The sequence below is a fragment of the Callithrix jacchus genome, chromosome 13 (genome assembly GCF_049354715.1).
Source record: "Callithrix jacchus isolate 240 chromosome 13, calJac240_pri, whole genome shotgun sequence".
Taxonomy (NCBI): Eukaryota; Metazoa; Chordata; class Mammalia; order Primates; family Cebidae; genus Callithrix; species Callithrix jacchus.
This window is the reverse complement of record NC_133514.1, coordinates 88,025,293-88,039,210: the sequence shown is the minus strand read 5'-3', so window position 1 is coordinate 88,039,210 and position 13,918 is coordinate 88,025,293. Positions and strand designations below refer to the sequence as shown.

General features: G+C 39.4%; 1 protein-coding gene across 5 annotated transcripts in view; it reads right to left on the bottom strand.

Moving 5' to 3' along the window:
* The window catches only part of SETBP1 (SET binding protein 1), a 378,635-nt gene that overhangs the window by 28,977 nt on the left and 335,740 nt on the right, over nt 1-13,918 (bottom strand). For 3 of the 5 annotated variants that reach the window (XM_017963440.4, XM_035270922.3, XM_035270923.3), the window contains exon 5: nt 575-745. In XM_017963440.4, coding sequence (XP_017818929.3) covers nt 575-745 — 171 coding nt within the window. Of the gene's footprint in view, nt 1-490; nt 746-13,918 lie in introns of all 5 variants that reach the window. The other 2 variants (XM_035270919.3, XM_035270920.3) reach the window with 1 other exon arrangement.

Sequence of the window (13,918 nt, the reverse complement as noted above, 5' to 3'; positions counted from 1 at the left end):
TCCTCTGCTAGCGAGGACTCTGAGAACTATTGAGAATTTCATGAATCCATGGGCAGAAGGTACTGATGCATCAAGGAAACAGTAATTACTGTCTTTCAAGTCCCATAAGCATGGGAGGCAATGAAACGCACTGGGTTGAGAACAAGGGCTTTGGAATCCTCACTTTGGATCTTTATTCTTAGCGTCCTTTTCTGAAAATGAGAATACAAGTGTTTACTTTATGAGTTGCAAGAAATAACATATATGAGGCCCTTGACGCAGAGATCAGTAATTCCTAAGGCTTGATAAAGAGTGATTAATCATGTTAGCATTTAGTTGCTACTCAGCTGACCAGTATTAGAATAAAGTGAACAGCTTTCCAGAGTACACTGCCCTCCACATTCCCAGGAGATCTTCTTTTCTAAGATCTCCTCCCACTTGAAAGACCCAGTGTTGAAACAGCTCCTGTGTTCAGAGTGTATGGGAGGTTGGCAAAACAGAGAACTCTTACCTGTATTCAACAGGACATTCTCAGTGGGCTTTGTCCACATTGGTCTTGCCTGGAGTGAACCCAGAGCATCTGAAAAGCGCTCACCTGCGTCCGACGTCGCTGTGGATGCAGCAAGGAGAGATAACATGGGGGCTGGTGGGATTGTAACACTGTCAACTGCGGCTGGCTTCTTCCTGGTCATCATGGTGGGCACAGAGCCTTCGTTCTTACTATGCACTGCTGTCTGGTCCACTTTTAAGTGGGGACTTGGCATTCCTAAAAAATAACCCCAAAACTTTCAGTCACTCTAAGGGAACAGGAAGATAGACAACATATAACCTGAACATGATCTGAGGATATGGTCAAATGATTTGAACACCTCCTTCTGGTACAAGAAGAATAAAATTTAAAAATGCTTAAAGAGAAAAAATAGCTATGACCGGTTTTGGTTTTGTGGCTGAGGTTAGGAGTGACACCATTCTAGGTTGGCTGCGTGGAAAAGGTGGGGTCACAGCATAGGCCTCATGAAGCAGAATGATCCATCAGGTGCCCTTTTGCCTTCTGAGGATGTATATTCCCATCTTTACAGAGGCGGTGCTGTGTGGAGCATGAAGGCAAGTTCAGAGTGGAGGAGACATGGCTCCCATCCTAGTAAGACTTCTCATCTTATCCAGCTGGAGAAACAAGACTGAATGAGAAGAAAATATTGGACAACAAGTTTGTGTAGGCATGTGTGTTACTTATCCTAGGTGTTTGGGGCGTTCTAAGGATGTGGAGATCTGTACTGAAACAAGTGAGGAAAAGCTATACAGAAGCTTCAAGGGTGAGGGAAAGGCATTCTCAGTAAGGGCATAGGCTAAGGCATGGGTGGGGAGTAAACATGATCCAGATGAGGCCAGCACACTGGAGGGGGAGATGCACTCTGGGGATTAGTGTGTAATCAGCCTGTAGGGTAAGGAGAGCTGATCTGAGGGCCTTTGATTGCCGGTTCATATCAGGCATCATATGTCATGTCATGACGATGCTGAAAAGCCAGAGTAGACAGGAGGTGCCCCTGTAAGGGCTTGGAAATTTCCTGTGTAACTAACAGTAAGAGCTATTCTGCAATCTCATTTCCTGAGCTTGAATACAGGCTCTGCCACTTTCCAACTCTGTGATGAAGAGCAAGTTACTTAATCTCTCCAAGTTTTAAACTTCTTTACTTGTAAAAATGGGGTGGTGATGATAGTACCTTGTAGGGACTGTTGTGATCATCCAACAAGTCAATCGATGTAAAGAGCTTACAGCAGTGCCCAGTGCATAGCCCATGCTATAAAAGTGCCTAACATTGTTTTTATCCCTATTATTGTTGCTGTCATTACTATGACCTGCTGCTTCCTCAGAACCAATTGTAACCAGCAAGCAAAGGCTCAGCTGTTTTCCCTGACATGACTAAGAATGTATGGGCACCTTTCCCCACCAATGCAAAAACAAGGCTCTCTAACTCACCCAATGTAAGCCCAGAGGCTGAGGATATGCATGTGAATCCATTTCAGATAGCCACCTATTCAGAGTTTCTTCATCTGTAGGCTACATAACTTGACAGCAACAAAAACAAATTGGGCCTTATCATATTGGTTCTTGACTCATTTTTTTCTATCCCAACTAACCTGAATGATGTAGTCCCCTCCCAGAGTAACATTATCTCAATGCCATAGTGAGAGCAGCTTCTCTTGGGCCTCGTGGAAACCCCGTGAAGCATGTAGTGTGGGTATTACAATTTTTTCAATTTTACAGATGAAGAGAACACATTTCTAAAAGGTTAAAGGAAAACTGAACTCACTCATACAGCTTTTATTGTCAAGGCTGGAAGTTTCCAGGTAGCCAGATACTAAACCTAGGGATCATATTGGTCCACCTGGCCATACTTTAATACCTGATGATGACCCCAGTTTGTTGACAGCATATATCATCCTGAGGATGAAGAGGCCCCAGCATCTTACCTGGATAAGGCATCTGTAATTACCTACGGAATACAGTCATGCTGACATTTAACACCTTCCTTCTTCTTATTCTCCATTCCAGTCTCTGAAACTCTCAGTTGTGATGCCATGAGCAAAAATGCCACTTACGCTTTTCTTGGACTTTATATGTCATAGCATTTTGAAGGTGGAGATAGGCAAACATCAAATTCTATGACAGACAGATTGCAAGGCACAGCCATCAAGAAACTAGAAAGTGTATAATATGCCTTATTTGTAAAATATGCAGGTGTGCTCATCATGGGCTAGGTATAGACATATATTTAAAATGCATTCAAAATCATCTGTAGAGAGACACATCCAAATAGGTAGCAGTGGTTATTCTGAGGAAGGAGATCTCAGAGACTGATGAGGAAGAGGAAGTGTTTTTTACTTCTCAGCCTTCTTCACTGTTAATATTTTTAAAAACCACAAACGTATTAAATTTTTCTTTCCTTTAAGAAAATAAACACAGTTTAGAAAATATCCAGAAGCCTATGGGCACTGAGGCAGAATGACTGATATGTTTTCACAACTGGCTGCTAAAAAATCTGATAATGGGCAGAGCAGGCATAAGTCTGATGAAAATTTCCCGTTTTGGTACACTGCACCACCAAGGCATTCCCACCAAATGGATGGAAGCAGAGTTTCCATAGAACATCTCAGGATATCTAAGCTGTCAGGTTTCTATTGAATGGCAGCTCCTCTGGAAAAACTCACTAATATGTCATCTTTGTACCTGTGGACACAAGCTAGGAAGGGAATTCTTTGTTCAAATTATGATATGCTTGGAGCATGAAGGCCATAAACAGGATTAGCAGTCAGATATTTAACTTTCACTTGGGAATAAACTGATTCAAGTCACTTTAGTTGTACCCATTTTTATGCAAATGCTCACAATCCAAATTAGTCTCCATCCACATCAATTCATTAGAGTTGATCCAATCAGACCTCTCATGGGTATACTTTGCTCCTTAAGTGTTTATGTTACAGAATATACTAAAAGAAATAAAATGATACTTAAAATGCTCTATAATTTAGATGGTCACTATTAGCTCTGTTGAAAACCCTAGATAATCTAGAATTTTCTAGATTATAGTACTGCTTGCTAGTTGCCACCCAATGATTTTGAAAACAAATTTAAAAAGAAAAAGAAAGCCCTGACTTTTTCTCATTTTTGGATTTTGAAAGGATAAGGGAAACAACTCCAGAAATAACACAAACAATATTATGTAAACTTTAAACAAAGACTAATCTATGAACACTTATTAATCCACAAAATCTGTCTGAGGGCAAAGGTGTCAGAAGACAGTGATGGGGGTCCTTGGGAGAGTGCATTGGGCAGGCTGGCCTCTGGAAGTCTCTTCATTTCCCTTCATTCCAGGTGGCTACTAATACTCTGTGATGAGCAAAAGCAAAGTGGTGGGGGGCATTTGAAAAGTTTCTTCCCAGCATGAACCAGGCTTCTATCAATGGGAGAAAGATTTTTGATGCTAGAGGGTGATGATAAAGAAACCCAGATATAATAACCCTGTAATGACGGGACCATTGAGATATAGCACCACTGCTTACACGGAGACAATTAGTAATAGCATGGGTTTGCTCTAACAAGGGATCACTGTCTCAAACTCAGAAAGCAGACTGTATGGAGAGCACTGTTGGTAGGCGTGTTCAGAGCATCCCTAAACCCCAACATGAGACAAATTACACTGAGGATTGCCTATTTGGAGGCCAGTATGTTTTTAAAGAGGAAAATAACAATGCTAATAACTTGGTGAATCCAACATCTGTTCTTAATTAAAAGACACAGCCAGGAGGAAATATAAAAAAAGTTAAACCTACAGGGAAAACATTCTGCTATAACCTGTTGACCTCTATTGATAATTTTTTTTTAAAGTCTTTGAAACTGTGCTGTAGCCTATGTAGAAATAGTCACTCATTTTCAAAGGTAATTTCTCATAGACCACTTATCCCCTCAAACCTCTACCTGCACACCGTGTTTGCATTAGGGACTTGATTTATGGATTCCTTCTCCTTCGATGCAGAAGCTGACTTCCTGTTGCCTTGGTTACTTGGAGCTCAGTTCAAGGTTAAACTACTCCCAAATCAAAATCAGTGGCAGGCGCTGCATCTAGCGGCCAGGTTATTGACTGCCCCAGGATGCGAAAAGGTCAGAGACCAAAGCATTGTTTACTGCCTTAAGGGTGAGTCAATAGCTTCAATATTTCGATTCTGTTTCTTCCGAAGTAGTAGTTGCTGCTCAGTTACCTCTTCCTTGGGTTGCTCAAGGTCACAGAGTTCACGAAGGAAAAGTAGGGTCTATGGTGGCTGACTTTCCCAGGATTCCTTTAATGAGCTCTATGACCTTGGGTAATAAAAACCAGCCTCACCTTAGAGAATTTGTATGTTGTTCTATGGTTCATACAGCTAGTTATCTACTTTACATCATTTCTCTATAGGAAGAAAAGCAAACAGAAAGCCTTTGTGGGATGGCTACTAGTTGCTACCATTTCCTAGATAAGAAAGTCAAGGGGTTCAAAGAGTTTATCTGATCTATCTAAAATCACACAGCTGTAAGGAGTGGGAAGATCTAGATTCTCTCATTCCCTGTTGGTTCTTCATTCTGCACAGTTTCTTTAAAATAAAAGAGCTGATGGAGTCATCATCAAGGGATCCATATGTAATTTATTTTGTAACATCCGCTGCAGAGCACAGTATATCTGGCAGATAGTATGTGATTAATATAGGCTTGTTGAACACTTTAATTAATTTTCTAATTCCAAGATTTGCAAATGTAGCTATTTCCTGGTGACAAAGACCAGGCTGCAATGGTCGAAGAGACTGACACCACTGGGATGGCTGGTCCCTTTAGTCATCTTCCTGGCTCCCTTTACACTGCAGAAGGGAGGTTTTGGCATAGACTGGGAGTTATATTGAGCAGTCAGTGGTTTTTAAACTTTCAAAGAGCTTTCAAATGCATTATGCTATTTGTCCCTTGCAGCATCCCTGTGGATGCCAAGAGGCAAACGGTGAAACCCCTAATTTGAGAAAAGGAAATAAAGGCACAGAAGACCAAGTGATTTGCCCGAGCTTACATATCATATGTGTGGATGAAGCAATGCTGAAATCCATGTCTCTTGACTTAATTCAATGTTCTTTTTTCTCTATAACAAATAGACTTTTGAGCAAACCAGTAAATGAGATATTTTTCACAAGAAATAAACTATTCTTGAAAACTTAATAATAATTCCCTTGCTAATATATTGGTTGTCTATTCAGATTCTTCTATTGTTCTTTTTTCTTGTTTGCAAATGAACTTCATTCATGGCAATAAGGGGAATCTACATTACAGCAGAAAGTGAATCAAGTAATAGATACCTGTAGATTTTGGGAAATAATATTTTTCTGTGCCAAAGTCAATAAAAATTTTATTTTTGTTGAACTGGCCTATTCATTAATTCAACAAATATTACTGAACATCTACCATAACAGAGATAAGGCACTGGTCAAAACAGTTAAAGTCCCTTTTTCTCAAGATTTACATTTTAATAATTTTTGAGTAGCATAAGGGTAGCTGTGGCTTTTTATAAGGGCAATGAAAGATCTTAAAGCACTTTTTTAATCATCAGAAGACAGAAACCTCTGCTGCTACTCATATGGCATCTTTAGAAAAAGACAAATTCTCCAGGTGAATATATAGCTCCATGAACTCAGAGCTTAGCAAAGAGAGGGCACCTTTGAGCAAATTAGAAAAGGACACAGGTTTCTATATGCACATGCATCCTAGAGGCTCATAGCTTGGGGAGAGGAGCACAGGATGAATTTTGGCTCCATTCCCCTCAAGCCAGGCACTTGTGAACAGCAAACAACCTGTTTAATCAGAGGTGGTGACCCTATCAACATTAGTTTTATGTCAAATGAGTTTTACTTCATTCTAGGATGAATGAAGAATGAATGAGGAAATTTATCATCATCACCTTCATTCAAGGATAAATTACATCTTTTAAGATGAAAGTTACTCTTGGGCAGAATACTATTCAGTGAGTTTAGAATAAATCATTTTGAATTTAACAATTATTTGTGAGTTGACTAGCAAAACTTGGAAGTTGTGAACTCTGCCTTCACAGAGATGGTTTAGAAGTGGAGAGTGGGGTAAGACAGTAACACCTACAAAATTGATAAGCCAAACAATGAAGGAAGCCCAATGAGTCCTTTACAAATTAGGAGGCATATGAGATCTGAATGCAATCTGAAGTGACCTCCTGCTCATCCATTTATTATTTCAACATTCATTAGGAACCCGAAAGTGACAAGCACCATCAGGCCTCAGGAACTTGAGTCCTTCTGAATGGAGTCAACCATCCACTCAGGCAGATACACAGTGGTACAAAATTCCCAATCTTAAAAATTGGGTAGAATTCTACAACAGAAGGAGGGCCTGCCAGGGCTGGAAAATGACCAGAGCAAAAGCAGAAATTACATTTCTTTGTGCAGCTGTGAGAAGAGTGCTTTGGATGAGTTATAAAAACACAAATACTGAGCTTTGCCTGTAAAGGCATCTGGGAAAAATTAAAACCACATCTACTTGTCAGGTAGAGTTAAGGCCTCCTTCCTGTCTGTCGTCTCACCATCGTGAACACACTTCTGTAACAGAATATACCTCCTGTTTCATACTTATTTGTTTACTTCTCTGTCAATTTTTCTAGGCAACTGAAAAATTTTTGAGGTTAGGAACCATGTCTCACTCCCTTTTTGTTCCACAGCACCAAGCTTGGTAGATATTAGGTACTTACAAATGTTAGATGGACAACGAGATCACACATCTACCTTTCTAGGCTCAAACTTTTTAGGAAACTGTGCTAATTACTTCATCCCACATATTCCTCTATTCTAAAACTCCTTTATTTCCATTAAAGTATATAGAGTATACATGCTATAAAATATAGCAAATAGGTGAAGAATATATTCTCTGGAGTGAGAATACCGGCCTTAATAGCTGTGTGATCTTAAGAAAGTTATATTAACTTTCCATGCCTTAGTTTTCTCATGTGTTAATGAGTTTGCTGTGTGGATTAAAGGAGTTTACATATTGGGTAAACAGAAAATAATGTTTCTCCACCAATGCTGTCCACATCCAAACTCATTGAACCTGTGAATATGACAAAGACAAATTAAGACTGTAAATAAAAATTAATGCTGCTAATCAGCTGACCTTAAGATAGAGTGAGTACTCTTAATTATCTAGATAGTCACAATGCAATCACAAAAGCCCATTCAAATGAAAGAAGGCTGAAGAGAAGAATTAGTAAAAAGAGATACGATGATTGAAACAGAGTCAGAGAGATGCTATATTGCTGGCCCTGAAGATTGAGAAATAAAGCCATGGTCAAGGAATGCAGATGGCCTCTAGAAGCTGGAAAACAAGGAAATGGATTCTTCCCTACAGTTTCCAGAAAGAAATGGAGCTCATCTTGATTTTAGCTCAGTGAGACCCATTTCACACTTCTGACCTCCAATACTGAAAGATGATGCATTTGTGTTGTTGAAAGCACTAAGTTTTTGGAAATTTGTTATATCAGCAAGAGAAAACTAACATACATGTAAGAACATTTCCTTTGGTGCCTAGTTATAGTAAACAATTGCATTAACCATGATTATTTCTTAGCACTACACTTAGTAGAAACTGTCTGATTTTAAACTTATTTCTTATGTATGTTAAAGTTATGTGTGTCCCCTACAAGATTTTAATTCCTGAGAAAGCAGAGACTTTATATTCTTTTTCTGTATCTTGTTATCAGAAGACTGATTCAAAGAAATTATTCAATGAATATTTATTGTTAATAACTTACATAAGAGAGAAATAATTTGCTAATATAAAAGATTGAAATTGTGAGACATTGGGTTGTTGCAAGCTCTTACCCATGACTGTTAGATGAACTTGGACAAGACTTGGAATCTCATTCTGTTTTGTTTTCCTCCTGGTCAGAATAAATTACTCTTCTGATTCTGAGCTTTCTAGATTCAGAGAAACCACTATATACAGTCTGGCTAGTTCTTGCCTTCTTAATTAAGAAGTGCAGAAATAGGCTGAGAACATAACAGTTTTCTTCACTAGAAACTAAAATATTTACATTAAAGAGTATTTTACTCTATGCAGTAAATTCTGATGATGCAGAAGTCACTCTCTCTTGATTCTACAGTGGAAAGATTAAAGAAGTGTTTTCTAGAAGTGCCCGATGACATAATTTAGAATGGAGATGTATTAGACATCAAAATTGTAAAGAGGAGACATCTTAAGTTAAAGGTTTTAATTTTTCTGCCTCTCCAACATCAGACTCTATTCTTGCCAGGGTCAGTGGTGCTGGGGGAGGGAGAAGCACATGTATACACAGAACCCAGCTTAAAGTTCATAGATATTTTTAAGCTCAGTTAGAATTCTTGCCTAAGTTGGTTTGTACACACAGGCGTGCACACACACACACTACAGAAGGACAAAGCATAGACAGAACCAAACAAAATGTTGATGTAATTGCAGTCATGCTTTTAAAAGTGCAGAGACAATAGGGTGGTAACTATTCTCTGAAAAGTACAACAAAGGGAGTTGCAAAAGGTACTAACAAGGGAAAAACCAATGCATACATGCAGTTAAGACCAATTCAGTGGTACAATGTACCAAGTATGTAGGTTATATCCTTGATAATCAGGTAGGTTAAGAATTTGCTACAGTAATGGACATAAAGCATGTTACAGGCTACTGCTGAATACATTGGAGCTTCAGTAAAGTAAAATCAAGATACGTTAACTTTGGAAGAAAGCTAGTTCAGTCCTTCCTGGTATTTGAGTCCCAGAAAGGGGATGTGACTTGCTGTGCCAAATGTCACATACAGAGGGTGGCAGAGGCATGATTCTGACACTAGTCATGTCCTTGGATCATCTCAGGCTGGCATGCTGGCTTGCTCCTCAAGGGTTATATTCTGGGACTTCAAGAAACTAGTCTTCTTTTACTCCTGGTGCATGCTTGTTATGCCACACTCACAGGATGGCTTAGAAATAGACCATGCCAAAAATGGCAGCTGTAGGATCATTGTCTCTAGAAGATTCTTCTCTAGATTCTTCCTAATGTGAAAGGCTTAGTAATCAATGCCAGTTAATATAAGCATCTTTTGTAGTGTCTTCCTTTTTACCTCTAGAGCACATAGTCACAGAGCACATCTGCATGGTAATACAGATCTCAATGCTAACTGGGTCACCTTATTTGCATTTTGATTACTGCTTATTTAGAAGCCACACTGAAAAAAGAGCTTGGTATTAGGAGCTTAGTGCATGCGTGCACATAAATATATGTAAAAACAGATAAATGCACATTTACTGGCTTGTGAAAGATTAGTACAACATGTCCTCACCTTTTATGGACATATCTGTAGAAGTTTGGCCAGGTATCCATGTTGGGATTATAAATATTGTTATGGAATATAATTAATCTTTCTCAGCAAAAGATCACCCACTGCTTATGGCTTGAGAAATCAATTTAGCATACATTCCCCTTGCTAAGTAGTCATGTCTTTTGATATGAGAGAGTTGCATTGCTTTAAGTGCTTTACTGGGTGTCTTTTCTTCAAACCATCTACATTATTTCACTATTTGAATTCCTTTTGTAGAATACAAGTACATCGTGATTGTATGTAGGCATGCACATGTAGACACAGAATGTGTGCTAGAAAAGCTCTCCTCTTTGCAATAGAAGTGAAAAAAATCAGAGAAACTCAGACTCATCATTAGATAGATCTCCTAATCTTTATCTCTAGTAGTTCAGTCAGACGAGCTAATACCATGATGATGGCTTTGAAATCTCTTAGGAATTGGATGAGGAGAAGCGATAGTGATGAACTCCCAGCTAATAAACACAGAGTGCTTATTTCGGCAGAATGATCAATTTCTAGATGTCCTGAGGCTTGTCTGATACAGTTGATTTACTCATCCTCGCTTACCTCACTAATAAAGCCGAAGTCCACCATCAGATTACAGAGGTGCCTGGGATTTCTTAAAGGGACAGGAGAAAGCCAAGGTAGTATACATCACCTCCCTTTAAGCATCTCTGAGCATCTGCAGCCCATGGAACCCCGGCTGCCTTCCTCGGCTGATACTCTGTACTCAATAGACTTTGGGCTAGTATAGTAATACAGACAATTAATTTGTTATCTTGTTAGTGGAAATTTAATGCAATGATCTAAAAGAATTCTTACATATTGTGATAAACTTTAGTGCCTCCAGGCGGCTCCCCTCACATTGGGCTCATTTCACATCTCATCCATTATGTAAATGAGATTTGGAAATAGTTGCATTTCACTAATGTAGCTCAACCCTGATGGATTGGAGAGAGTCAGTCCTACTGAAACTAATGAGGTTAAATGCATCTCCACATTTCTTTCTACTTGGTTGATTCTGCAAGCCCCTGTTTAAGAAATGGATACTGTTCATTTCTTTCTACCCTCCTCTAAGGTAATTTCAGTGTTGCCTGGCCCCAAAGTGGTCCAAAGGAAGTCTGATTTGGATGATGCCAGTGTTGGTACAAACCACTGCATGATGCGCAGATCTCATAGACAACCTGACATCACACTGTAGCAAGACTGACGATTTAATATAAAGGGGAAGGATTTTAATAGTAACTGTATCCGAGGAGGTCTTTAGGTCATCCAGAGAAGAGTAGTGGGAAGTTTGCAGAAGTGGACAAAGAGCCCTTGGTGGGGCTTGAGCTAAGAGAGGACACTGTCACTGGGGATGTTTGGAACTGGTAGAGAGACTAATGCCTCTAAAAGTTTCACAGACTGCTATGGGGGCAGAATGCCATTAAAAAAAGAAGTATTTCAGGAAAAGCAGCCTCACACTATTATTCAGTATCATGGGACCAGAGAGGTGAGTACAGGATGCTAGTTTAAAATAAAAAATTGTATTTTTTGATTCTGAATTGGCATCTTTGCTCCAGTCTTTGAAACTCCCATTTTTCAGCCTTCCAAATAAAATCCCAAGTACAGAAGTTCTTATTCTGCATCCCTGTCTCAAGACATAAGAAACAGCCTGTGAAATTTTTTCATATTGATTTTAAAGGGGAGAGGGGTTAGGAGGAGGAGAGTAAAGCAAAGACATGGAGACAGAAGCATTCTGTGTAATAATCAAAATCCAAATACATTAATGAGTAACGGGGAAATATGCCACTTATGAGAAAAGGAGTTTTCAGCTGGTGGAGAAGGCCATGATCCTGGAGCCAGACAGTCCTTGGTTTAAATCCCAGCTTTGTCACTTAACTAGGTATTTGATCTCGTTTAAATGATTTAACCTCTCAAAGCTTCAGTTTCCTTATTTTTTGTAAAGTGTAATAAACCTCCTACCTCAGAGGGCTATCATAGGGATTAAATGAGATAATGCCAATAAAATGCTTAGCAAAGTGGCTGGCACAGAGAATATGCTCAGAACAGGCCAGCCAGGAATAAATCTGAAGAACTTTGAATATGTAAAAGGTATTTAGGATGGAGGCTACCAAATACCTGACTAAAGGGCTTGCAATTTGGATGACAGCTGGCTGGCCAACTAATTGCTCCATCTCTGCCATCCTAACTTTGAACTCTCTGAACACTGGGACCCCAATAAGCCAGGTTTTGTCAATGTCTAAATACTCAATTTGATGCTACATTCTCAATAAACTGCTCGTAGTTGAGTATAAGGAAGCAGTTTTGTGCATGTGTTAATTTATTCAGCAAAACTTTCAGTGCCTACTGTAAACACAGCAGCTCCATGTCCTTTGGGGGACTGTAAAATACAAGAAACTAGTCTAGTCTTTGGGTAGCCAAATATCTAGTTGATGAAACAAGATGCCAGAACAAGAAATTTAAATAAAAATAACAATCTCCCCTGAGCCAAAAAGATCACCCATATTACCTTCCATTGTACCTGGGACCACACTAGAGATTTATGGAAGTAACTTGAACTGGCATATTCTAGCACAATCATTAGAAATGGAATTTATTTACTATATAACTCAGATACAAACATAAATAATTGATCTGGTTGATTAAGAATCAGAATTTATGGTAATATTGATACCACAGTAAAAGTAACAAGGTAACCATTATGATAATTTTTATGAAAAAGCAGCATTTCATAGTGGTTAAGAGGATAAGCTCTGAGCCCACATTCCCCGTGTTCAAATCACAGTTCTACAAGCTCCTGGTTCTTCAGGCCTGGTTAAGTTATTTAGCCTCTCTGTGCTTCAGTTTACTCATCAATAATAGAATTAATAGTAGTACCTATCTCCCAGGCTTAAGAGTGAGGCTACTAAAATACAAAGATACATTTCTATCTTCAAAGGGCCAGAGGCAAACATGTAAATGCTAATTTTATTTATTTATTTTTAGTTTTTGAGATGGAGTCTTGCTCTGCTGCCCAGACTGGAGTGCGGTGGTGCGATCTAGGCTCACTGCAACCTCTGCTTCCTGGGTTCCAGTGATTCTCCTGCCTCAGCCTCCCATGTAGGTATGATTACAGGCACCCACTACTGCGCCTGGCTAATTTTTTGTATTTTTAATAGAGATGGGGTTTTACTATGTTGGCCAGGCTGGTCTTGAACTCCTGATCTCAAGTGGTCTGCCCACCTTGGCCTCCCGAAGTGCTGGGATTACAGGTGTGGACCACCGCGCCTGGCCTGTAAATGCTAATGTGAATACTCGGTGAGGAAGATCACAGGCTCATGTATCAAAGCCATGACTACCTGAAGAATAAGTGACTTCGCTGTTAGGGAGGAAGGATATCACTGAGAAGGTGGTTGCACTCAGGTCTTATTTGGAAGCGTTCACTAAAAGGAGATGAAAGACTTTCCAGGAAGAAAGGCCAACCAGCATAAAGGCATGAAGCATACAACAGTACCGCATGTCTGGGGAAAAGAGAATTTTTATGTGGCCAGCGTATGGGTTTCTGGGGTGGCCAGGTGAAGCATAACAGAAGACTGGGCTTGGAATCAGGCAAGAAATAGTGCCTGGAGTTGTGGGTCACATGCAATCATGAAAGACGTCTATGTAGATCCCCAAACACTCAGCGGTGGAAAAGAGGTGGTTTGTTCTCTGTGTGTCCAACTTGGATTACAAGGGACAAAATCTGCTCCTAGTAGGTTTCAAGAAATTGGCCAAGAGATTATGACACTTTTGAATCAAGGGTAGAAACTGAACTTTTGATATAGCATGTTTAACTGGTGTGCTCTATTGCACATAATTCCTATTTGCCTTCCTTTGGTTTCCTTTTCTTGTCCTCAACCTTTATTGGACAAATTCTGCATTAGAAGTTTCTTTTTAGGCACTATGAAGGATATACTAATGAGTAAGTTATGTCTTTTGCTCAGAGGACACCTAAACTCATGCTCAAATAATTCTTTTTGCAAACCAAATCTTAATTTATTCATAGG